The sequence below is a fragment of the Saimiri boliviensis genome, chromosome 14 (assembly GCF_048565385.1).
Source record: "Saimiri boliviensis isolate mSaiBol1 chromosome 14, mSaiBol1.pri, whole genome shotgun sequence".
NCBI lineage: Eukaryota > Metazoa > Chordata > Mammalia > Primates > Cebidae > Saimiri > Saimiri boliviensis.
In genome coordinates this window covers 32108760-32134760 of record NC_133462.1, presented here as the reverse complement: position 1 = coordinate 32134760, position 26001 = coordinate 32108760, and the positions used below count along the sequence as shown (strand labels likewise).

Here is a 26001-nt window from a genome sequence, read left to right as displayed (position 1 = left end):
GGGGCGGAGAAGCTATGCACATGCGCAGAGGCTGCGCCTCGGACACAGCAGCGGCACCACAACTCCCGATACGCTGCGGAAGCGGATTCTGAGCAGCCCGAAAGGCCAGATGGGACGGTGGGGGCGGGCCTTTATGAAGACCTGCCAATGGGAGCGCGCGGAAGTAGTGACCTACGCCCCTGATCTTCCAGTAGTCGACGGTGGAGGTGCGTTGAACGCCTGCGTCCTGTGGCCGCCTAGTAAAAGGGATTGCTGGTGGGTCGCGTCGAAGCCATGGATCAGGGCTACGGAGGTTTGTATTGGCTGCTGGGCGCGGAGCGGGGAGGAAAGGCGCTGTGCGGGCGGCGCGGCCGCAGCGGAGACGGCCGCAGGCTGGGCCTTCGTCCCGAGCGTGGTTGCCGCAGCCGGGACCTACGGAGGAGGTCGGGGCGCGCGCGCGGGCGCGCCGCTCAATGGGTTTTGGCGCCGTCGCTCCCGGGGCGCTGCGTGTGGATTGGCCGCCGGGGCCCGAGGAGGCGGGCGGGACTCGGGGTTGGGGTAGAGGCCGCGGTGGGCTTTAAGTTGGGGGTGCCTTGGGCCGTGCGAGCCGTTTCTGCCCCGCACCTTCTGCGGGGCCCGTGCGGCCCCTAGCGACCCCGGCGTTCGCACTCCCGGCTTCCTCTTCCGAAGACGCCACAAAATGGCCGCGCTAGGGGGCGGAGTTACAGCGTGTGGTCGTGAGGTCTGGCGCGGGGCCTGGGGTCTGGGGCCGCCGGCTGATCGCGGGGGCAGCTTTTCTCCAGGCTTGTCCTAGGCCTGCGGGGCCGGGTGGGGGCCTCCGCTGGGCTCACGTGGCTCAGGGAGTCTGTCCCAGAAGCCGTCGGGCTGCGCGAGGTCGGCCCTTTAGTGCCCGGTGCAGCGCGGTGGGGTCGAGTGCGGCCGGCGCAGGAGTCAGCCTCGCCGGGCTCCAGCTCTGGTACCCGGCGCGTGCTGGCCTGGAACAGGATAGTGAGAGGCAGATGCTGAGTGTTGGTGCAAAGCTGGAAACCTGATGTGCCCTGGGACTGGTGACAGATTGGCCGTTCTCCTTTAGGTAGTCTTTTGTGGCCTGGAGGGCCAAGGAGTTGTGCAAGAGGGAACGTGCCCTTTCCCCACTTGGCTTTAGCCCTTGCCCTGCAGTAGGGCCGATCATCTCTAGCTGCCTGCTCCCAGCTTGTGGAATCAGAGCCTTCTGAGAGCCATGTTTGCCCACGGAATAGTTGGGACATGCTGGGTGGGGTTCGACTGGTTGTAGAGAAGCTATTGGTGTGATCCTGGCTTCAGAAGCTCGATAAGTTGTCGATCTTGAGAAGTGGCAGGGCAAAAGGATCCCAGCAGCAGAAATTGCGGAGAGAGAGGGGTCGGTCCTGAGGCGGGAGCCAGTGCCCCTGTGCTTTAGGTGTCTATCGGACCCGCAGCCTAGGTAGATTTTGCTGTTCTTTTCCTTCCTTCCCATCAAATCTTTTCTGCAGGTGCTTTATTCCTCTTTTTCAGTCTTAGTTTGGAAATTTTTTTACCCACTCTTCCTACCTCCTGAAAACCTTGCAGACTTAGTGGAGATACTTCAGCTTCCCTCATTTCTCGTGTTTCAGGGAGCGTTTTCAGGTTAATAGCTCGTGCCACTTAAGGAAGCAGTCTCACGAGGTTGGTTACTTGCTGTTGGAATACGGATACGGATTTAGAGGGCCTTGAAGGGAAGGCATAGCATAGCAGAGGGCAAAACTCAGCAGTATGACTGGGTCAAGTCTCATAACCCATGAGCCTAGCTCCCTTCTCCCGAATGTCATTCCGGGACAGCAGGGTTTGCTTTGTACTGGCCGTGTATCGGCACACACTAGGCGCTTAGCAGTGGGGGTTGTTCTGTTGAGGTAGACATGGATGTATTCCTGCCTCATTCCTGTCTTTTGGCAGGCATGGTGGCCACCTGTGCGCAGCTCAGTGCTGGGCCCCAGGGACACAAAATGAAGAGAACACAGTTCCCATCTTCCTTCCTGGAGGGACCAGACGTACGCCATAGTGGGCGGGGATGTTGGAAGGGTGAGGAGTACAGTCTGAGGTCTTAGGGCCAGGCCAAGGCTCTGGGGCTCTTAAAGGTTCAGGGGATCCTTGGAGGGCTTAAAATGGCAGGAAGTGCAGCTTAGAGGGTTGCAGTTTATGCCACCAAATTCCCTTGCTTGTTTCCAGTTACGGGGTCCTTGTGATGGCGGTCTCAGCCAGTTTCATAGCTGTGTGATGGGTGGGGGAATGTGTCCTCATGGTGAGTGGATGGCCTTGTGTTAGCCTCAGTTGTCAAGTGAAGCTTGGAAGGGTAAGGTCCTGGGCCAAAGTCTTTCTGCATGGCAGAGCTGGCGTCCAAGCTCACTTCCCTCTCCCCTTTTTCTGCTTTGACTTCAGCCAGGTGGAGTGCGATGATGCAATTAGCCGGCTGTGGGAGGGCCTTTGGAGGTGGGGATGGGTTCTTCCTTCTTGTACAGCTGGCACTGAACTGCAAGGAGATCCCTTTAGGCTCTTCATAGTACCCCCCAAAGGACCCATTCTCTAGTGTGACAAATAGAATCTTAACTCACAGGGTCTTCTTGCAGGCTATGGTGCATGGAGTGCTGGACCTGCCAACACCCAGGGTAAGTGGGCTCTGCTTTGCAGGTGAGGCGTGGGTTTCCCCTACACTCAAGGCCCTAGCATGGCAGAGCTGAGCCTGATGCTCACCAGGGTCAAGGAAGAGTAGTGGCCCAGGGGTCAGCAAACTTGCAGTAAAGGATCAGATCGTGAATATCTTTGTGGCTTTATGAGGTACAGTCTCTGTAGCTGAGAGTATATCCAAGTTTTTTTTTTTCCCTTTATAATTAACAGACTTTGTTTTGTTTTGCTCTTGTTGCGCAGGCTGGAGTGCAGTGGAGCGATCTCGGCTCACAGCAGCCTCCACCTCCTAGGGTCAAGCGATTCTGCTGCCTCAGCCTCCTGAGTAGCTGGGATTACAGGCACCTGCCACCATGCCTGGCTAATTTTGAATTTTTAGTAGAGAAGTGGTTTCTCTATGTTAGTCAGGCTGGTCTGAAACTCCTGACCTCAGGTGATCCGCCCGCCCTGGCCTCCCAAAGTGCTGAGATTAGAGGCATGAGCCACTGTGTCCGGCCTATAATTAGCAGACTTTGTAGTACAGCTTTAGATTTAGAAGTGGAGTTCCATACGCCCAGCCACCTCCACTCAGGCATAGTGTCTCTCATTAGTAAGATCTGCAGTAGCTGGGTGACGCAGCTGATGCCTGCAATCCCAGCATTTTGAGAGGCGGAGGCAAGAACATCACTTGAGCCTGGGAGTTCAAAACCCAAGCTCAAGTAATCCTTTTATTCTAAGAAAAAATTAGTAGGGCATGGCAGCACGTGCCTGTAGTCCCAGCCACTCAGAAGGCTGAGGCAGGAGGATTCCTTGAGCCCAGGAAGTCAAGGCTGCAGTGAGCTGTGATTATGCCATTGCACTCCAGCCTGGGTGACAGAGCAAGACCGTCTCAAAAAAAAAAAAAAAAAAAAAAAAAAAAAAACCTTGTGTTAGTGTGATGCATTTATAGTTAATCAGCCAGTGTTGATGTGATGTTATTCACTATAGTTCAGAGTTTTTTGTTTGTTTGTTTCGAGACAGGGTTTGGCTCTCGTTGCCCAGGCTGGAGTGCAATGGTACAATCTCGGCTCACCTCAACGTCCGCCTCCTGGGTACAAGTGGTTTTCCTGCCTCAGTCTCCCAAGTAGCTGGGATTGCAGGCATGTGCCACCACATCCAGCTAATTTTTTATTTTTGGTACAGATGGGGTTTCTCCATGTTGGTCAGGCTGGTCTCGAAATCCCGACCTTAGGTAATCCTCCTGCCTCAGCCTCCCGAAGTGCTGGAATTACAGGCATGAGGCACCACGCCTGGCATAGTTTTTGTTAATATGTATAGTTCTCTTGAGTTTTGACAAATGTGTAAGTGATGTGTCTCGTGTCAACATTTGTCACTGAATATATTTTAGAAATTTTACCCCAGGCCGGGCACGGTGGCTCAAGCCTGTAATCCCAGCGCTTTGGGAGGCCAAGGCGGGTGGATCACAAGGTCAAGAGATCGAGACCATCCTGGTCAACATGGTGAAACCCTGTCTCTACTAAAAATACCCAAAAAATTAGCTGGGCATGGTGGCGCGTGCCTGTAATCCCTGCTACTCAGGAGGCTGAGGCAGGAGAATTGCCTGAACCCAGGAGGCGGGAGGTTGCGGTGAGCCGGGATCGCGCCATTGCACTCCAGCCTGGGGGTAACAAGAGTGAAACTCCGTCTCAAAAAAAAAAAAAAGAAAGAAAGAAATTTTACCCCAACCGTTTGAAAATGTAAAATTCATTCTTAGCTGAGGGCAGAGCCTGAGGACGCAGGGCTGCGGGCAGTGTACCGGTACTTAGTTAGGGGCACTGAAATTGGAAAATCAAGCCGGGCGCGGTGGCTCAAGCCTGTAATCCCAGCACTTAGGGAGGCCGAGGCGGGTGGATCACGAGGTCAAGAGATCGAGACCATCCTGGTCAACATGGTGAAACCCCGTCTCTACTAAAAATACAAAAAATTAGCTGGGCATGGTGGTGCGTGCCTGTAATCCCAGCTACTCAGGAGGCTGAGGCAGGAGAATTGCCTGAACCCGGGAGGCGGAGGTTGCGGTAAGCCGAGATCGCGCCATTGCACTCCAGCCTGGGCAACAAGGGCGAAACTCCGTCTCAAAAAAAAAAAAAAAAGAAAAAGAAATTGGAAAATCATAAGGGCTGTGCCAAGAGGGGAAGTAGGCTCGATGTGGCCGGGCCTTTTGCAGACCCCCGATCTAGAGTCTGGGTCATGATGCTAGGCTTGTTTGGGGGACCAGTATGTCCTCTCTGCTGGCAAGGTTTTCTGCTTTCTGCCAGCCTGTGTGCTAGGGCACGAGGGCTTCCTTTGTTTTCTGAGCCTGAGTTCTGTCTCTGGCAACATTTGGGGAGTGGGACTGCTTTCCCACCCACCACCGGTGTCCCAGGAGGCAGCCCTCTGGGTCTCTTGTGGCACATAACATCATCTTGCTGGGTTGAGTCGAGGACATGACTTTGCACCAGTGCCTCGCTGAGCAGTTGGCAGTGCCTGCCCTCTGGCTTCTGGTGGGAAGTGACCCTTTACGAGGACTCTGCCCAGGGCTTGGCCCAGCCGACCTCTTAGCTGGCAGCCGACAGTGGATGAGCTTCCTGGGGAGTGTGCAGCGTCCCTTCCCTCGCCCTGATGGGAAGCTGGCCTTTTCTGGGAGAGAGCCCAGTGCTCTGTAGGAGTTGAGAGAGCTAAGAACTGCTGAGGGAAGCCCTGGCCCTGGGTCTGTGGATGGTGGAGCGAAGTGACAGGTGGGAGCATCAGTGCCTTCGTTCTGCAAACGGGGCTTTGTGTGTGTTTGTTTTCCCTAAGGTGCATATGGAACTGGTGTGGCCAGCTGGCAAGGTAGGCTCTTGGTTGGGGTGGGGGGGTCTGCGGGTGGGTGAGTGGGCTTCTGATCTGATGGCCAGGCAGATCAGCCCATCAGGGAGGTTTGGCGTGGATTTCCTGGCTCTCTTCCTGAAGAAACAGTCCGCCAGGGCTGCTGTTGTGAATACAGGGGCTGCAGAGGGCTGTGGCGGGTGGCCTCGGGGGAGCATGCCAGGGAGGGTTGCGACTGTGCCTGGGGAGCAAGGTCCTTAATGGGGCCTGTCAGCAGCCGGAACTGCCATTTCCAGGCTCCTGGTCACCCTGGCGTTGGATGGGGAACAGGTCCTAGAGTCTGGCAGACAAAACCCGCCACTCAGCACTGAGGCTACCCCTTTTTCTGGCCACTTCGTGCTGCCTGTTGGCAAGTCACAGCATAATGTGGAGTGATGCCAGCAGCACTGGGTCCCACACCCCTTTTCCTTCTCCGTGGCAGCAGGTGCCCCTCCCCAGTCATGTCCACCATAGGCAGGCCTCATGGCCACTGAGGTCTGACTTGCTTCTCCTCCCATGACAGGTTATGAAAACTACAATTACTACGGTGCCCAGAATACCAACGTCACCACAGGCGCAACCTACAGCTATGGCCCAGCCTCCTGGGAGGCTGCCAAGGCCAGTGATGGTGGCCTGGCGGCCGGGGGCCCTGCCATGCACATGGCCTCTTACGTCCCAGAGCCGTGCACCGACAATTCCGACTCCCTCATTGCCAAGATCAACCAGCGTTTGGACATGATGTCCAAGGAAGGAGGCAGGGGCGGGAGCGGCGGCGGTGGGGAGGGCATGCAGGACCGGGAGAGGTGATTATAGACCCCAGCCCTTCCCCTGGAACCCCACACCCACCCACCTCTGTGCACATGGGAGTGGGTACCTACTCTAGAGGGAGGGCTGTCCTCACCTCCCTTTTGGGTGTGGCATTGATGAGCTGGGCTTGTGGGGAAGCGCTGGTGTTACAATAGGACTTCCTTGCTGGTTTTCTGCATGGTGGGGCTTGGGCATGGTTGCTGGCTAAGCTCCCCCAGACACTTTTTTTCTTCATGAGGTTGCTCTTGGGGCCAAGGGCTCTGTGTCCCCCACTCAGCAGTGTTCCAGGGAGGGTATTGGTTGGTTTTGCCATCCAAGTACTTAAGTAGGATGCAGGTGGTTTGATTTGCTCTTCTGAATGTAGGGACGTTGGGGGTGGGGGAGACATGGAGGTTGTACCAAGGGATCGTGGAGGTGGGTGACTGGGGTGGCCGCCCCTGACAGGCTCTTTCTGTTTCAGCTCCTTCCGCTTCCAGCCGTTCGAGTCCTATGACTCTAGACCCTGTCTGCCAGAGCACGACCCCTACCGCCCCAGCTACAGCTACGACTATGACTTCGACCTGGGGTCCAACCGCAATGGCAGCTTTGCGGGGCAGTATGGTGAATGCCGAGACCTGGCCCGGGAACGGGGCTCCCTTGATGGCTTCATGCGGGGCCGGGGCCAGGGCCACTTCCAGGACCGGAGCAACCCCGGCACATTCATGCGCAGCGACCCCTTCATGCCTCCGACAGCGACCTCTGAGCCCCTGTCCACACCCTGGAACGAGCTGAACTATGTGGGTGGACGGGGCCTGGGAGGGCCTTCCCACAGCCGGCCGCCTCCATCCCTCTTCTCCCAGTCCATGGCTCCTGACTATGGCGTGATGGGCATGCAGGGGGTGGGTGGCTTTGACAGCACCATACCCTACGGATGTGGCCGCTCGCAGCCCCGGATGCGGGATCGGGTAAGCCCTCACAAGGTTCCGTTGGGCCGCCTTCGTTTCTCTTTTTAGCAGCTTTGTCGAGGTAAAATTTCCCTATCACGACATTCACTTAAACTTAAATTTTTTAAGTGTGCAGCTCAGCTTTTAGTTAATTTACAGGGTTGTGAAATCATCCCCACCACCACAGTCTAATCTTAGCATTTCTGTCAGCCTGAAGAGAAACCTCTGCTCCTTAGTCACCCCATCTCCTCCCCCCATCAACCACCAGTCTTCGTTTGGTCTCTGGTTTTGCGTGTTCTGGACGTTTTGTGCAAATGGAGTGATGAAACACATAGCCTTGTGTTCCTGGCTTCCTTCACTCAGCATGATTTTCTCTTTAGTTTCAAGTATGTTGTGTCTTTGCTTTTTGAAAAGACCTTGTGTGTCTGTGTTGCCTGATCTTACAACCTCTTTGTTCTTTTCTGTGGGGCATCTTCACGGCCCAGGTAAGTAGTTCATGGGGTGTGCTTGTTGTCTGTAGCCCAGGAGGAGAGGGTCTGACCGCTTCGGACCAGATGGCATGGGCAGGAAACGGAAGCAGTTCCAACTGTATGAGGAGCCAGACACCAAACTGGCCCGGGTTGACAGTGAAGGAGATTTCTCCGAAAATGGTACGTCCTGGGGGGCCAGGCGGGCCAGGCAGGCCAGGCGGATGCAGAAAGGGTCAGCTGCCTACTGAGGGCTCTGCCTGTCCTGTCCATGTCATGGACACTCGCCAGTGGCATGTTTCACCCCCGCTCCCTCAACCCCCACTGTGGTCAGGACAGATTCACCCTGAAGAGCGAGCTTGGGAGGGCGAAAACTGGATCGGACCACTTCGGGGACTGACGTTTCCTCTCTTTGTGTCTGGCAGATGACGGAGCTGGTGACTTCCGCTCAGGAGATGAAGAATTCAAGGGCGTAAGTCCAGCAGGCAGCACTTTTGCCTCTAGTGCGGGATTTTTTTCTTTCTTTAATCGCCCTTCCTCACAGAAGGGCAGGAGCAGCTGCCGTGGTAGATCTGACTACCTCATAGTGGATTTAGGACACTCACTTTCAGCTAGGTTTCTAAAAGTTTCCCCCCTTAACCTGGTGTGGTGGCTCATGCCTACAATCCTAGCACTTTGGGAGGCCAAGGTGGGTGGATCACCTGTGGTCAGGAGTTCAAGACCAGCCTGGCCAACATGATGAAATACAAATACAAAAATTAGCCGGGTATGGAGGGTACATGCCTGTAGACCCAGCTACTTGGGAGGCTGAGGGAGAAGGATCACTTGAACCTGGGAGTTGGAGGCTGCAGTGAGCCAAGATTGCACCACTGCACTCCAGCCTGGGCAACAAAGGGAGACTCTGTCTCAAAAAAAAAAAAAAAGAAAAAAAGTTCCACCTACAACAAACATTCTCTTTCTGAAAAAAGCTCCTGTTCCTCTCCCTTGACTGCAGGGACTGTGGGCTAAAGCCTCCAAGCACAGACTGGAGGCTCATTTGCCACCAGCTCTGTGCCGGGTGCTGTTGACAAGTGTCCACGTCCTTCCGTCCTCCCAATGAGGCACAAGTGGGCAGCATCAGGGGCCAGTTCATAGCCGGGACCACCCCAAGCTCCTGGGGAGGTGCCGCCACTACCCCAGTGTAGATTCTGGTCCAAGTCGGGGGCGTAGGGCCTAGAGGTCCAGCGTGGAAGGAGGGCTTTCCTCAGGTCCTAAAGGTCATGCAGGCAGGGAGCAGGCAGGATACGGCGCTTTTCAGGTTTTCAGAATCTCACTTGGTCTCTGTTTTAGACTAGGAATCTCTGCAAACCTGTCGATTATTAATTTAACCATATGTCCACTGCCTAAAGAATCAGTTCTGTTCAGATACTCAGATTTCTGAGTATCTGAATCATTTTTATTTATCTGTGATTTCTTACTAAGACATTGGGTAAATATAAACAAAAGCTTGGGAAACATGGTGGAGCCCATTTTCTATCAAGAATGCCGGAACTAGCATCCCTCAAGTCAGACTCCCTCACCCTACAATCGGTGAGCAGGCTTTGTTTATAGAATTGTGCGGGTGGGCCTTTGCCATGGGACAGGCAGTTCTGCAGCTTAGGAGGAACTGAGAGAGGACGGGTGAGTGGCTTTTTAGAAAGGTCGTCACAGAATCTCTGAAGGCAACTGGGAGTGGTAACGGGACGCCCAAGTCCTGTCCTGAGCCTTGGAGGCCGGTCCTGACACACTGGCTCATTCTTGATGGCATAGCCACCTAGGTCTGGGGTGAGACCACCCACCAGGCAGTGGCCAGGGGCTAGGCTGGTTGTGGAGAGTTCCGGACACACCAGCTCACTGCCGGACTTCGTGTATACTCTTTTCCAGGAGGATGAATTCTGCGAGTCTGGGCGGCAGAGAGGTAGGCGTTGCTGTGTCCTTTGCAGCTTTCCTGTGTCTGCCTGGCTGCCCTGCACTTAACTACCCAGCAAGGCTGGGCTTCTGAGCAAGCCGGAGGCCTGGATGAAGGGGCCCGTGGCTGTGGGGGAAGAGGGGCTGCAGCCACCAAATGGGCCTTGACCGTGGCGATCACCAGACACTTTGCTTCAAAGTGTCTGGGGCAGTACTCAAAATGGGTCTGTCTGCCTGACCCCATGTGGGCTGCAACAGGGGGTGGGGGCAGCCTTGGGTGTCCACCACAGTTCAAGTTTGTAGGGAAGGAGAGACATGAGAGAAGAGATTCCCCCCAGCCCATCTTCTGTGCCCTCCTCAACCAGTGCATGTCCCTGAACCGTTTTCTCCTGGACTTAATTCTGTCCAGTCCCTCCGTCGCTCGCTCCAGGCTGTGCTGTGACCTCGGTGGTGGGGATGCAGCTGCAGCACGCATTGCCACGTGCCTGTGAGTATGTGACAGCAGACACCTGCAGGGTCAGGAGCACCCGGGCTCACTGAGTCCTCCAGTGAGTCACCGCCCAGCAGGGCTCTTCATGTCCAACGCAGGAGGCCAGAGGGTCTGCGGCAACAGCGGGCCAGGCTTGAAGCCTGTTTGGCAGGGCGGCCTGAGGCGTTGTGACGTGGAGCTCACCCTGAAGCCACTTGTTTCTTTCCCCATTCTGTGGCTCTGTCTGTAGCTGGTTACCCCAAGGATCACAGGCTGGCTCCTCGGTGGCCCAGCTCCTGATCATTTGAGGCACGTGGCTTAATTGCCCCTCCTGTTACGTATTGAAGCTTAGCAGCCTGCCCTCTGCGGTCCTCCCCCAACCACCCGCAGTGGTCCTGTCCATAGCACAGGGCGCCCTGAGCGCTTAATGGCACAATGCTAAAGCAAAAGTGACATGTCTGTTGCGCGCAGGTCCTGCTACCTACCCGGGATGACTTTGCTATTAAACAGCAGTCATAGTTTCAGGCAGTGACCTCTTGCCAAAAATCCCACACGCCCTTTTGAGAGGCTTCTGAGCAGCGCACGCCGGTCGCCATCTTCGTGGGACAGTCTCGGGACTGGCATCAGGGGTAGGGGTTACGGTTCAGATGCTTCTCCAACCTTTTTTCAGCGTCTGGCCCTGGCCTTGAGCCTTGGGGACCCGGCCTGGCCTCACGCTGGGATGATGGCCGCGTGGCTCTCTGAGGAGCTCTTGTGCTGGCCCTGGGGGACGGACGGGAGGACCAATCGGTCTCTTCCCATTTTTGTTTCTAGGATTGCTTCCCACGCAGCCCTGGGAAAGCCCTAGATTGACGGTTTTTGTGAGTGGAAGATAGAGGTCGGGCCAGCAAGGACTGTCAGACCTGCTGAGGCCCTAGTTCAGACGGGGCCGCCAGGACACTCATCAAGGTCCACCTAGAGGTGGGACAGGGCGGCAGAGCGGCTGCTTCACCTCCTGAAGCCTTGAGCTGCTGTGTCTTCATCCGGGGAGAATTGCCTTCTCCTGTGTTACTGGGAGAAGACCCCATTGCAGGGCACTAGATTGGACAAGCAGGATGGGGAGGACAGAGAGAGCAGGGGGCCGTGGTGCACATGGGATAGACAGGCTGTGTCCCTGGCCTGTCCCGGCCTCCTTAGGCCATGCAGGGAGTGAGGTGACTCCTCCGGGTTCTCACCCCAGACCCATGTCCACTGGGAAGTCTCTGTTGGTGCCTTGGGGCATCCTGGACCCTGCCACACGGTATAGGCAGTGGCAAGACACGGGGTGTGGTGGCCAAGCCATTTCCCCGGACCAGGCCCTGGAGCTCAGCTCCTGTGCAGGCCCCGCAGAGCGTCTCGAAGGGACTTGTCTGTTACAGGAGAGAAGGAAGACGAGGATGAGGAATTAAAGAAGAGAAGGGAAAAGCAAAGGAGGAGAGACAGGATGCGGGACCGTGCAGCTGACAGGTGAGGCGTGGGCACCACCCCCACTGGAGGAGGTGGACCTCGCACGGGGTAGGCACTGCCGAGCTCCCCTGTCCTAGCTCCACAGCACCGGGGCCATGCCAGTGGGAGGCAAAACAGGAAACAGTTGAGGGTGCAGAAGACACTGCCACTCTTTGTGCTCGTAGCACACACGCTGCCTGTCTTCTAGAATGGCTGGGATGTGGCTTTGGTGAGGTTAGGTTTCTGCTCTTGCTTAGAGAATTGGTGTTTGACCCGGGTTTGTCTATTTCTCTGGAATTGCAGCCTTGCTGGTGAGTCTGTGTGGCCCATAACTGCCCAGCAGGGGGCTCTCTTACTCTCCTGCAGGCCTGATGGATGTCCCTGTCCCCTGACCTGGTACCTGGCATCTCAGACAAGTTTCCTGCATTCACCTTGTTCAAATCCAGACCACTCCTGGTGTTTGACAGAGCTGAGAGATAGGTAGAGAGATGGTCCTACCATCAAGATTTCTTCCAAGAATAGAAAAGAAATGCAAACATGTCGAGCCCAAAGGATGTCAGCGTGACCACATCATGTGCCTGCCGCTCCATGTCAGCGGTTAACTGGCTTCTGACTAGAAACTGAAATCCCCAGTGATGATGTGATGCTGGGGAATCCTTGACTTTAAAGCTCGCATGGGACAGCAATTTTCTTGTGCAAAGAAATGCTTAGTAAAAGGGGCCAGGTGTGGCGGCTTCCACCTGTAATTCCAGCACTTTGGGAGGCTGAGCAGGCGGATCGCTTGAGGTCAGCAGTTCATGACCAGCCTGGTCAACGTAGTGAAACCCGGTGTCTACTAAATATACAAAAATTAGCCAAGAATGGTAGTGGTTGCCTGTACTCCCAGCTACTCGGGAGGCTGAGGCAGGAGAATAATTTGAACCAGGGAGGTAGAGGTTGTAGTGAGCCAGGGTCACGCCACTGCACTCCAGCTTGGTGACTCCAGCTGCTCAAAAAGTTATTTTTTTTTCTTTGAGATGGAGTCTTCTCCTTGTTACCCAAGCTGGAGTACAATGGCACGGTCTCAGCTCACTTCAACCTCCACCCCCCAGGTTCAAGCAATTCTGCCTCAGCCTCCTGAGTAGCTGGGATTACAGGCACATGCCACCACACCCAGCTAATTTTTTTTATTTTTTTATATCTTTAGTAGAGATGGGGTTTCACCATGTTAGCCAGGCTGGTCTCGATCTCCTGACCTCATGATTCGCCCACCTTGGCCTCCCAAAGTGCTGGGGTTACAGGCACAAGCCACGGCGCCTGGCCTCGTTTTGAATCACTTGAACCCGGGAGGTGGAGATTGCAGTGAGCCGAGATTGCACCTGTGCACTCCAGCCTGGGGGACAAGAGCGAAATACCATCTCAAAAAAAAAATCGTTTCTTCTTTAGTACAGGAGCATTGTAACCATTGTTATCTTAAACAGATAAATAATGGATAGAGTAGATGACTTCCACGTCACATGGAAATTGAGATGACTATTCATTAGAGACAGGGGTCTTGCTCTGTTGCCTGGACTGGTCTTGAACTGGCCACAAGAGATCTTTCTGCCTTGGCCTCCCAGAGTACTGGGAGAAAGGCATAGAGATGACTTTTTTTTTTTTTTTTTTTTTTTAAAGACGGAGTTTCACTCTTGTTACCCAGGCTGGAGTGCAATGGCGCGATTCCAGCTCACCGCAACCTCTGCCTCCTGGGTTCAGGCAATTCTCCTGCCTCAGCATCCTGAGTAGCTGAGATTACAGGCATGTGCCACCATACCCAGCTAATTTTTTTTTTTTTTTTTTTTTTTGCATTTTTAGTAGAGACAGGGTTTCACTATGTTGACCAGGATGGTCTCAATCTCTTGACCTCATGATCCACCCGCCTCGGCCTCCCAAAGTGCTGGGATTACAGGCTTGAGCCACCACGCCCGGCTGACATTTTTTTTACTTTTTTCATTTTATCATCTTGTATGTTCTTCCGATGAAGAGGTGACCTGTTTTTGAAAAGAAACCTTCAGAGCTTGCACTAGTGATTGAGGACTTAAGGATCTTGAAGGGACTTAGAGAAATTGTCACAGGAAGGCAGAAGTGTAGCAGGGAAACGTGCATCTCGTCTGCAGCTTCCTGGCAGCTCTGTGTATGAGCCCCGGGATGTGTCCCCTTTTCTCCTCCATAGGGGGTGTCTCCCGAAGTGGAAGTGTCTTCATGGTGCTTGTCAGGGTTCAGAAGCCAGGTGTGTGGAGTTGGCAGAGGTGAAATCCTGAGTGCCACAGGGCCTGCACCCCTACACCAGAAGGGCTGGAACCTCCAGGACAGAGCCAGGGAGGGAGCACCCCAGTATGGTGGCCTGGGGCCTGTACTTCCTTGTCTCTCGCCAAGCAGCATGGCATGCATCACCACGCCTGGCTAATTTTGTATTTTTAGTAGAGACGGGGTTTCTCCATGTCAGTCATGCTGGTGGTCTCAAACTCCCAACATCAGGTGTTCCGTCTGCCTCGGCCTCCCAACGTGCTGGGATTACAGGCGTGAGCCACCACGCCCAGCCAGAAGCCTCACTTTTTATCTGTAGAACTGGATGTGACGTCTTTACGGGGAGTCCAATGGGAGAACTGATCTTGGGCTTTGTGTTTTGAATTGTATGAGGTCTTTTCTCTGCACGTAAAATGAGGTTGCCTTGTGTCATCCCAGTGGCTGTGGAGCAAAGCTTATTTGAGAAGCTGGGAGGTAGATGCTGCACCCCAAGGAGTCACCAGCCAGAGCTTAGGGGGTCCCTCGTTCTGAGCAGTCACTCCTTTCTGGTGTTTTCTCAGAGGCTTTGGGGCCAGAGGGGCTGCAGTGTTAGCTGATTACAAATCTTTGCCTGAGATACTTGTAAGTCGATGTTCCTATTCAGCCGGGGAAGTCTGGGTAACTGCTATTCTGTTGCCCCTTGGGAAGTCAGAACTCTTGTTTCAGCAACCACTTTCCCTAGCTGAGTGCAGTGGCATGCACCTGTAATGCCAGCTACTTGGGAGGCTGAGGTGCGAGGATCGCTTGAAAAACCTGGGAGGCAGAGATTACAGCGAGACGAGATCTTGCCACTGCACTCCAGCCTGTGCAACAGAGTGAGACTCTGTCTCAAAAAAAAAAAAAGAAAAATCCTGTTTCTATTTCCGCTCTCCCCAGAGGTGAGCTGATTCTCCCTGCCTCACTTCCCTCTTTGTTTTTCTTCTCCAGGATTCAGTTTGCCTGTTCTGTGTGCAAGTTCCGTAGCTTTGAAGACGAAGAGATCCAGAAGCATCTGCAAAGCAAATTTCACAAAGAGACACTGCGGTTTATAAGCACCAAGCTGCCCGACAAGACGGTGGAGTTCCTCCAGGTAAAGGACACCTGGCCCCCATCACCACGTCCCCCGTCAATCCCACAGGTGCCGGATCCTTTGAAGGAGGAAGGGAAATCAGAGGTGTAAAACTTGGTCGAGGTTTCTTTTCCCAGATAGAACAGCTGTGTAAGTCCCCAAGTCACAGGAACAACCAAGGGCTCCAGCCATCGTGGTTCCCACTCTTCTGCCCACAGAGCTCCTCTGATAGCTGCCTGCCTAGCCCTGGCAGCTGAGAAATGGCCACACGTGCCAGCTTCTCATTTTACTTAATGCCATCTCCAAATCCACCTTAGGAATACATCATTAACAGAAATAAGAAAATTGAGAAGCGACGTCAGGAATTGATGGAGAAAGAGAGCCCCAAACCAAAACCAGATCCTTTCAAAGGTGAGTTGTGGTTGCAGGATGCTTGCTGTCCTGGATGGTGGCAAGGCATGTGACCCGTGAAACATGGCGCAAGGCCAGCCTGAGGTGGCTGAGAAGGTGGCAGCGAGCCCTGTGGGAAGAGTGCTTAGCAGCAATAGAAAGAAGCCTTCAGTGTGGCTCTGCGTAGGTCGTAGCTGACATCAGAGTGACGTTAAGCACTTTGATGTCGTTTCCTCCTTGGTTTGAAAAGAAAGGACCAGAAGGAACAGAAAAGCTGAAATGTGCAGAATTCCCAGCTATAGAGGCCGAATGTGCTGACTCATACTCCCTAAAGAAGGGCAGGCTACGCCCTTCTGATTCCTGAGTATTGCCGGGAGAAAACCTGGACCCTGTTGGGGAGTGGGAGGAGGAAAGCATCATTTGCTGTCCCAGATCCTAAGACACGCATTTCCTCGCAGGGATTGGCCAGGAGCACTTCTTCAAGAGGATCGAGGCTGCTCACTGCCTGGCCTGCGACATGCTGATCCCTGCGCAGCCGCAGCTCCTCCAGCGGCACCTGCACTCCATGGACCACAATCACAACCGCAGGGTGAGTCTTCCACCCCACACTGCCTAGGGTGCGTGTTGCAGGCTGTGGCTCAGAGCCCCACATCTTCAGCGGTTCTTGCTGTGTTTGAAGTCTGTCACTTCCATTGATTGGTTGTAAGATTCACCTATATTTTTTATAGAAATGTGAGAAAACGTGTTTGCTTAGAATGGATTAAATGCAGTAACTGAGATTCTCCTGATTTGAGAGTGTTTCCTGTAAGCCACATCGGTCAGTTCTCCAGTAGCTGAAGGCCTGGGGGCTTCCGTAAGCTGAAGCTGAAGGCCATTGAGAGCTGAGTGGCCCAGGGGACTTGGACTAAAAGGACTGATTCTGTTCTAACCTAGCTGATGGGGCTTCTGGCTAAATGTTGAGCTCAGGGGTCAGCACATTCTTTTTTGTAAGGCGTTAGATACAAATATTTTTAGCATTGCAGACCATAGAGTCTGTTCAGCAACATCGCTCTACCTACGGTCAGTGCAAAAAAGCAGACAGTAAAAGTGGCTGTGGCTGCGTTTGGTCCACAGGCTGGAACTTTCTGGCCCAGGGTTAGCATCTCTCTCTTAGTTTATCCAGCTATTCAATGGGGATGTCAAGAGCTGCCCACCCATCTCACAGTACTGTTTTTGGTTTTGGATTTTTTTTTTTTTGGAGATAGAGTTTCACTCTTGTTGCCCAGGCTGGAGTGCAATGGCACGATCTTGGTTCACTGCAACCTTTGCTTCCCAGGTTGAAGCAATTATGCTGCTTGAGCCTCCTAATGTATTTTTAGTAGAGATGGGGTTTCACCATGTTGGCCAGGCTGGTCTTGAACTCCTGACCTTAGGTGATCCACCAGGCTCAGCCACAGTACTATTAAAGATCAGCTGAGCCAGGCACGGTGGCTCACACCTGTAATCCTAACACTTTGGGAGGCAAAGGTGGGTGGATCACCTGAGATCAGGAGTTCAAGACCAGCCTAGCCATCATGGTGAAACCCCATCTTTAAAAAAATAAATAAATAAAAATTAAAAAAAAAAAAAAAGATTAGTTGAAAAGCAGTATACAAGCAAGGGACCATTGTGCAAATCAGTCAGGCCCTAAAACAGTCAGAGGCTTGGTGCAGTCATAGTTGTTTTTTGTTTTGTTGTTGTTTTTTATTTTTTGAGACAGAGTTTCTGTCGTCCAGGCTGGAATGCAGTGGTGCAATCTCAGCTCATTGCAACCTCCACCTTCCAGATTCTTGTCCCTCAACCTTCTGAGTAGCTGGGATTACAGGTGTGCGCCACCACGCCCAGCTAATTTTTTGTAGAGTTGGGATTTCGCCATGATGGTCTTGTACGCCTGGCCTCAGGTGTTCCCAAATTGTACGCCTGGCATCAGCCTCCCAAATTGCTGGGATTACAGGTGTGAGCTGCCACACCCAGCCTAGTCATGCTTTTGTTGTTGAACTCGTTACAACATCAATGTAATAAAAAAAAAAAAAATGAAAAGAGGTTGCTCTTTTCCTCCACTGAGTCTGCACAGCCTCTCATTTGTACATGCTCTTGTTTCACCTCCTATTCTGCACGTGCTACATGGGTCTCAGTGGCACATCATTGTGTTTATCTCTTAAGACTATCCGGCTTTTCCAGTCTGTTAGTCTTGGTTGCACAGTCTCTCTGGAGCCTTCTCTCTTGAAACCTGGTGTTTTGAGATTTGCCTGTCTGCCTAGGGCTGATCTCAGGAAGACTCGGCAGAGCCTGGCTGGTTTGTTCTCTTCCTTATTTGTGCCATTTTTAAAAGCTTACATTTGGTTCCTTTTGCAGTTGGCTGCTGAACAGTTCAAGAAAACCAGTCTCCATGTGGCTAAGAGTGTTTTGAACAATAGACACATAGTGAAGATGCTGGAAAAATACCTCAAGGTCTGTGCTCGAAAGTACCATGGACGGGGAAAGCTTTTGAAAGGGAGGATGAACCCCACGAGCAGGGAGTGGAATCCAGAGTGCAGTGTTTAGCACTTCTGAGTCTTTTGAGCAGTTGATGGACACCGGAATATATCAGGCTTGGGAACGTGACAACTTGGGATTTCCACCGACTGACTGCGTGCCTGGGGACTCTGGGGATATGGTGCTGACTGATTAATCAGTGTGTAATGGCCATGACTCTTAAAAAAAAAAAACCCTGAATGTTTTAGCCTTAAAATTCTGAGCAAATGATAGTTAGAGGCTTTTTCAAGAAAAACCCAAGGTTAGCCCTACTCAGGAAGTTGGGAGGATTACTTGAACCCAGGAATTTGAGGCTACAGTGAGTTATGGTGGTACCACTGCACTTCAGCCTGGGTAACATAGCAAGACCTGGTCTTTAAAAAAGCTGGGAGCTGGGAATAATAGCTCATGCCTGTAACCCCACTAGTTTGGGAAGCTGAGGCAAGAGGATCCCTGAACCCAGAAGTTAGAGGCTGCAGTGAGCTATGATTGCACAACCGTACTCTAGTCCAGGTGACAGAGCAAGACCCCATCGCCAAAAAAAAAAAAAAAAAAATCAGGTAGATAATTTTCTAGCAGATAAGGTAAAAAGATTTCGTTGGCAGAGCTAGCTGACAGTGAGGTTGAAGATGAGGGGTAGTGAAGAACCAGGGCCTTCGTGATGGGAGCAGCATGTGAAAGTCCCAAAGTGGATGTTCTTGGAGAGAAAGCTGGTTAGAAGAGCTCCCAGTTGTCTTGTGGAACCCATTTTGTTCAGTGTTCTTCCTAGGACTTAAGCATTTGGGGCTGGTAGCTAAGCCCCAGCCCACAACCTGACTTCAGGACCTGTTTTCTGTCCTCTCAATTACTAAATGCTTCCATAGTTGACAGTTCATCTATTAAAGGCACAGAAACGAATCTATTTAAGAAACATGGCCGGACGTGGTGGCTGACGCCTGTAATCTCAGTGCTTTGGGAGGCTGAGATGGGCAGATTGCTTTGAGCTCAGGAGTTCAAGACCAGCCTGGACGACATGGTGAAACCCTTTTGGGAGGCTGAGGCAGGAGGATCCCTGAGCCCAGAAGTTAGTTAAAATTAGCTGGGCATGGTGGCACACACCTGTGGTCCCAGCTACTCAGGAGGCAGAAGTTGCCATGAGCTGAGATCGTGCCACTGCACTGAGTGACAGAGTTCTAGAGTCAAGTGTAGACTCCGGCTTCTAAGTGTCTCCGTTTATTTTTAATTTTAGAGTCGGGTCTTATTCTCTTACCCAGTCTGGAGTGTAGTCATAGCTCACTGTAGCCTCGAATTTCTGAGTTCAAGAGATCCTCCCACCTCAGCCTCCCAGGTAGCCAGGACTGCAGTAGTACACCAGCACACCAGCTAATTTTTTTTTTTTTAAGATGGAGTTTCACTCTTGTTACCCAGGCTGGAGTGCAATGGTGCGATCTCAGCTCACCGCAACCTCCGCCTCCCGGGTTCAGGCAATTCTCCTGCCTCAGCCTCCTGAGTAGCTGGGATTACAGGCACGCACCACCATGCCCAGCTAATTTTTTGTATTTTTAGTAGAGATGGGGTTTCACCATGTTGACCAGGATGGTGTCAATCTCTTGATCTTGTGATCCACCTGCCTCGGCCTCCCAAAGTGCTGGGATTATAGGCTTGAGCCACCGCGCCCGGCCTCACCAGCTAATTTTTTGAGATAGTCTTGCTCTGTTGACCAGACTGGTGTGGCCTCACATGATCCTCCTGCTTTGACCTCCCAAATTGCTGGGTTTGTAGGCATGAGCCACTGCGCCTTGCCCTAAGCTTCATATTTTAAGACATGTTTCCTAATCTGGTAATAATAATTTTTAATTCGCTTTAGACTAGAGATAGTTTTTTAGCATATACTTAGAATTTTGAGGGAGTCAGACTTGGATTTGAATCTTCATCCTGATGTTTAGTGTGGCTTTGTTATGTCTGGTAAGTTACTGGTCTTTGAAGCTCAACTCCACATCCATAAAATGGGAATTTATCTCAGGGCTATGGGCATAAATGACACACACAATTTTTTTTTCTGCAACCTCCACCTTTTGGGTTCAAGCAGTTCCAATGCCTCTGCCTCCTGAGTAGCTGGGATTACAGGCATGCTCCACCACACCCAGCTAAATTTTGTATATTTTGTAGAGCCTGGGGTTTTGACGTGTTGCCCAGGTTTGTATTGAACTCCTGAGCTCAAGCAGTCTTCCCGCCCCAGCTTCCCAAAGTGCTGGGATTACAGGTTTGAGCACCTGAATGACACTGAAATTTAACATAGTGTTAACTTCCTGTTACATGTCTTTTTTTTTTTTTTTTTTGAGACACAGTCTTGCTCTGTTGCCAGGCACCAGGCTGGAGTGCAGTGGCACAATCTCAGCTCACTGCAACCGCCACCTCCCAGCTTCAAGCAATTCTCCTGTCTCAGGCTCCCAAGTAGCTGGGACTACAGGTGCACGCCACCATGTCCAGCTAATTTTTGTATGTTTTTAGTAGAGATGGGGTTTCATCATGTTGGCCAGGATGGTCTCGATCTTTTGACCTCGTGATCCGCCTGCCTGAGCCTCCCAAAGTGCTGGGATTACAGGCGTGAGTCACCACACCCAGACTACATGTCCTTTTTTTAAGAAAAACATCAAGTTGAGGCTGAGGCAGGTGGATCACGAGGTCAAGAGATTGAGACCATCCTGGTCAACTTGGTGAAACCCCGTCTCTACTAAAAATACAAAAAATTAGCTGGGCATGATGGCTTGTGCCTGTAATCCTAGCTACTCAGGAGGCTGAGGCAGGAGAACTGCCTGAACCCAGGAGGCGGAGGTTGCGGTGAGCCGAGATCGTGCCATTGCACTCCAGCCTGGGTAACAAGAGTGAAACTCCGTCTCAAAAAAAAAAAAAAAGAAAAGAAAAACATCAAGTTAAGAAATCTTAGGTCTCGTGAACCTTTCTGCAGAATGTGCCTGGCGCACTGGTTCATGCCTAATTCCAGCACTTTGAGACGCCAAGGTGGGCAGAAACCCCATTTCTACTAAAAATAAAAAAACGCCGGGCGCGGTGGCTCAAGCCTGTAATCCCAGCACTTTGGGAGGCCGAGGCGGGTGGATCACGAGGTCGAGAGATCGAGACCATCCTGGTCAACATGGTGAAACCCCGTCTCTACTAAAAATACAAAAAAAAAAAAAAAAAAAAAAATTAGCTGTGCATGGTGGCACGTGCCTGTAATCCCAGCTACTCAGGAGGTTGAGGCAGGAGAATTGCCTGAACCCAGGAGGCGGAGGTTGCGGTGAGCCGAGATCGCGCCATTGCACTCCAGCCTGGGTAACGAGCGAAACTCCGTCTCAAAAAAAAAAAAAAAAAAAAAAGTGAAACTCCATCTCAAAAAAAAAAAAGAAAAAAATAAAAGAAATTAGCCAGGCGTGGTGGTGGGCACCTGTGATGCCAGCTACTCGTGAGGCTGAGGCACGAGAATTGCTTGAACCTAGGTGGCAGAGGTTGCCGTGAGCCGAGATTGCACCATTGCACTCCAGCCTGGGCAACAGAGCAAAAACTCCACCTCAAAAAAAAAAAAAAAACTAGTCAGGCGTGGTGGTGCATGCCTATAAACCCATTACTTGGGAGGCAGGCAGGAGATTCACTTAAACCTGGGAGGCTGAGGTTGCAGTGAGCCAAGATCATACCACTGTAGTCCTGCCAGCCTAGGCCACAGAGTGAGAGTCCAACTTAAAAAAAAAAAAAAATAGCAGAATGTCTAGTGACATTTTTCCGAGGTCTTTTCTGAATCTGTAGGCTCTGAGAACCTGTAAGTTTAACTCCCGTGGTGGTGTTTATGGAAATGTTTCTCTTGTGGACTCTGCTGGTTCTGCAAAGCTGACATCCCAGCATTGGTAGGCCTCCTGAATTCTGCTACACTGACATGTGTTTCTCTTTGGCCAGGGTGAGGACCCTTTCACCAATGAAACTATTGATCCAGAAATGGAAGGAGATGACAATTTAGAAACTGAGGATAAGAAAGAGACACCTGAGGCAGTGGCCACGGACGTCTTAGCCGAGGTGATCACGGCAGCAGTGAGGGCAGTGGACGGGGAAGGAGCACCGGCTCTGGAGAGCAGCGGGGAGCCAGCTGAGGGCAAAGGCCCTGTGGACAGAACAGAGGCTAGTAATGATCCTGAAGCTGAACAGCCCCTGGAAGAGCAGGTGCCCTTCGGAACAGCATCTGAGAAGGGTGTCGTGGAGGCAGGAAGTAGCACCGAGACAATGGCAGTAGAGGGAGAAAGTGCCCAAACCACAGCTGCTCCTGCCCCAGCTGCCACGGATACCGAAGCGGAACAAACTGATGCAGAGTCCAAAGATGCTGTTGTCACAGAATGATGCTCATTTCCCTGTTCCAGGGGAGGTGTTGTATAATGGATGCATAGCTCTTTCTCCCTTGGTTTGTAAGCAGTACAAGGGTGTGTGCTACCGGGATACACTGTAAACTGATTTTGGTCAAGAGCCCCAGCCATTTCCTCCTGGGCAGAGCCCCTCGGCTTGTCTCACGCAGCCATGTGGCTTCTTGCCTGTGTTTGAGAGCTGCAGACGTACCTTTTCCTTAGCGGCTATAACATTTCTCTTGACACTGCACTTGGAATAATAAAGGTTGGGTGATTACAGCTTGATGATTGATACTTTGCTTCTTCAATACAACCACTGACTGAATGCCTCCTTTTTTATTTTTGACCTTAAATTTTTTTTTTTTTTTTTTTTTTGGTTGGGAACAGCTCAGCACTAGGAATATACCTTGCTCTGTAGGGGATTTTTGTTTTTTACATTTTAAGCTTCAGCCTTTAACCTGTATCTTTGTAGCACTCTGTATGGTGAGTGACCTTTACAGGACTTCGCAGCACCTGGTTCAACATGGCATTGACTATGTCACATCCACGCAAGCAGAGGCCAGAAGAATCGGACCAACCTACACCACTAGAAGCACACCCACCTCACCCTCAAGAGCCAGACTGTGCAGAGGGCACTGTTTTCAACGGTTAGTCTCGCAGCATCGCCTCTCTCATGTTTTACCTCATTTGTGTTCCACCTCTAGATTAGTTGAAGTTTTTTCCTTTAAAATGAGTTACTCCCACTCAAACGCATTTACAAAGAAAATTTGGTGGGACGTGGTGGCACATGCCTATAATCCCAGTAGTTTAGGAGCCTGAGGCAGGAGGATAGCTTAAGCCTAGGAGTTCGAGACCAACCTGGTCGACATAGCAAGACCCCATCTCGGAAAGAAAACTTGATGTGATTCCCATAGATGGAATAATCCAACATAAACTGCCATAGATAGAAGCTATCTATTACAAAATAATAATATAATGAAATAATGTTTCACTTTAGAGAAACAGCTATTTAGACCTTTCTGAATCTGAAAAAGGAAGGCTAGCATGTGTTCAAAGTTAGCACACAATTTCCTAAAATTAGAAGAGTCTGAAGATCCCTTTTGAAATGGCCGTGCTGTGTCAGTTTCCCTGTGGCCTTTTGAACTGTATACATCTCACATGTTGGGAAACATGGGCCACTGGGGAATCATTAGAAAAGGAGGCAGTAAAATAACTTGGTGATTCTCTCCTGTACACCAGGGGCTAACATGATACACATTCTAGGAATTGGGCCCTGTTCATGAGGAACCTTAGTGGAGATTCTGGGTGAATATTTATGAAGAAATCAACATTAGAACTAAAAATGGAAATAAACTGCTTGATGAGACGGTGGCGCCTCTGGGTCATTTCTGCTCAGCATTTGTTCACGTTGCATAGATGCGCCTTCTTTGCAGGCTGAACGTGCCCTTTAAGCTTGTTCTCTTGGCTGGGCAAGGTGGCTCACGCCTGTAAGCCCAGCAGTTTGGGAGGCCGAGGCGGGTGGGTCACTTGAGGTCAGGAGTTTAGGACCAATCTGGCCAACATGGTGACCTGTCTCTACTAAAAATACAAACATTAGCTGGGCGCCATGATACACGACTGTAGTCCTAGGTACTCAGGAGGCTGAAGCAAGAGAATCACTCAAACCTGGAAGGTGGAGGTTGCAGTGAGCCGAGATCACACCACTGCACTCTAACCTGGGCAACAGAGTGAGACTCTGTCTCTAAAAAAATAAAAATAGGCCGGGCACGGTGGCTCATGCCTATAATCCCAGCACTTTGGGAGGCCGAGGCGGGTGGATCATGAGGTCAAGAGATCAAGACCATCCTGGTCAACAAGGTGAAACCCCGTCTCTACTAAAAATACAAAAAATTAGCTGGGCATGGTGGCACATGCCTGTAATCCCAGCTACTCAGGAGGCTGAGGCAGGAGAATTGCCTGAACCCAGGAGGCAGAGGTTGTGGTGAGCCAAGATCATGCCATTTCACTCCAGCCTGGGTAACGAGCGAAACTCCGTCTCAAAAAATAATAATAATAAATAATTTTAAAAAGCTTGTTCTCTTAAAGCAAAAATGTTGGTAGCATTGAACATCACTAGCACAAAAACCAGTAGTGGAACTGCTTTATTTCCTTAATTTTACTTTCTCTCTTTTTTTTTTTTGGAGACAGAATCTCTCACCGTTGTCCAGGCTGGAGTGCAGTAGCGCAATCTTGGCTTACTACAACCTCCACCTCCCAGGTTCAAATGATTCTCCTGCCTCAGCCTCCCAAGTGGCTGGGATTACAAGCGCCCACCAACATGCCAGTACAGACGGGTTTCACCATGTTGGCCAGGTTGGTCTTGAACTCCTGACCTCAGGTGATCAGCCCGCCTCAGCCTCCCAAAGTGCTGGAATTACAGGTGTGAACTACTGCACCAGCCACCCGCCACCTGACCACCCTTTTTTTTTCCCCCTAAAAACCCAAGACCTGGCCAGTTTTGGTGGCTCACACCTGTATTCCCAGCACTTTAGGAGGTTAAGGCAGGTGGATCACTTGAGGTCAGGAGTTTGAAAGCAGCCTGGTCAACATGGCAAAACACTGTCTATACTAAAAATCAGCCAGATGTGGTGGTGCACGTCTGTAATAGCAGCTACTGGGGAGGCTGAGGCAGTTGAACCAGGGAGGCAGAGGGTGCAATGAGTCAAGGTTGCACTACTGCACTCCGGCCTGGGTGACAGAGCAAGATTTTGTCCCAAAAAAATAAATATCAATCCAAGACCTGTCATTACATTAATCTGAATGTCAGTGAGGCTCTTCCACATTCCATCTCTTGTGAAACTACATAATTGCTTTTTTAAATTTTTAGAGGCATGGTCTCACTGTGTTGCCCAGGCTGGAGTGCAGTAGCACTACTATAACTCACTGCAGCCTCCAAATCGTGATTTCAAGCAATCCCTCCACCTCAGCCTCCTGATTAGCTGGGACTACAGAAGGGCACCACCATGCCCAGCTAATTTTTAAGTCGTCTTGTAGGGCTAGGCATGGTGGCTCACTCCTATAATCCCAGCACTTTGGGAGGCCAACGCAGTTGGATCACCTGAGGTCAGGAGTTTTGAGAACAGCCTCGCCAACATCATGAAACCCGTCTCTACTAAAAAGACAAAAATTATCCAGGCATGGTGGCTCATGCCTGCAATTCCAGCTACTCAGGAAGCGGAGGTTGCAGTGAGCTGAGATGGCACCACTTCACTTCAACCTGGGCAGCAGAGCAAGACTCCATCTCAAAAAAAAGAAAAAGTTTTGTAGAGGCTGGTCTTGAACTCCTTGCTTCAAGAAATCCTCCTGCTTCAGCCTACTGAAGTAGCTAAGACTACGGATGCAAGCCCCTATGCCCAACCTTCATGCATTACTTTGGTCCCACAATTAGGGTTAAACCAGGCCCTCATTCCCCAAGATGAGGAATACTTGTGTCACACAAATGGAGTGCTCTTATATTTTCCAAAAATGACAGAAATTGCAAGCTTATTTAAAGGAGGAGAACTAATATTTATCAGTTACTTCTCCCATTTGCAGAGAAGAAACCGGACAGGGAGATTAGTAACTTTCAGGGTCACACAGCAAAGATGGGCTCCCCAAAATAACATGCAGATCTGTGACACATCAATGGCCATGTACATTCTATAGGCAGTTTTCAAATTTATTTTTTTATTTATTTATTTTTTTAATGGTGTCTCACTCCGTAGCCCAGGCTGGAGTACCTGGGATTACAGGCACGTGCCACCACACCCGGCTAATTTTTGTATTTTTAGTA

General features: G+C 51.4%; 1 protein-coding gene across 1 annotated transcript; it reads left to right on the top strand.

The window, feature by feature from the left end:
• Positions 1–180: 180 nt before the first annotated feature.
• Positions 181–22469, top strand: AKAP8 (A-kinase anchoring protein 8). The gene is made up of 14 exons (XM_010332828.2): positions 181–292; positions 2601–2639; positions 5449–5481; positions 6020–6299; positions 6764–7247; positions 7747–7876; positions 8119–8165; positions 9596–9629; positions 11486–11573; positions 14784–14925; positions 15222–15315; positions 15753–15883; positions 17668–17763; positions 21754–22469. Exons 1-14 carry the CDS (start codon positions 274–276, stop codon positions 22186–22188), a joined length of 2052 nt encoding a protein of 683 aa, XP_010331130.1. The 5' UTR covers positions 181–273; the 3' UTR covers positions 22189–22469.
• The last annotated feature ends 3532 nt before the right edge of the window (positions 22470–26001 follow it).

Coding starts and splice junctions, on each gene's coding strand:
- AKAP8 (XM_010332828.2), top strand. Junction 5,482..6,019: donor TGGTGTGGCCAGCTGGCAAG/GTAGGCTCTTGG, acceptor CTCCCATGACAG/GTTATGAAAACTACAATTAC. Junction 15,316..15,752: donor AAAACCAGATCCTTTCAAAG/GTGAGTTGTGGT, acceptor ATTTCCTCGCAG/GGATTGGCCAGGAGCACTTC.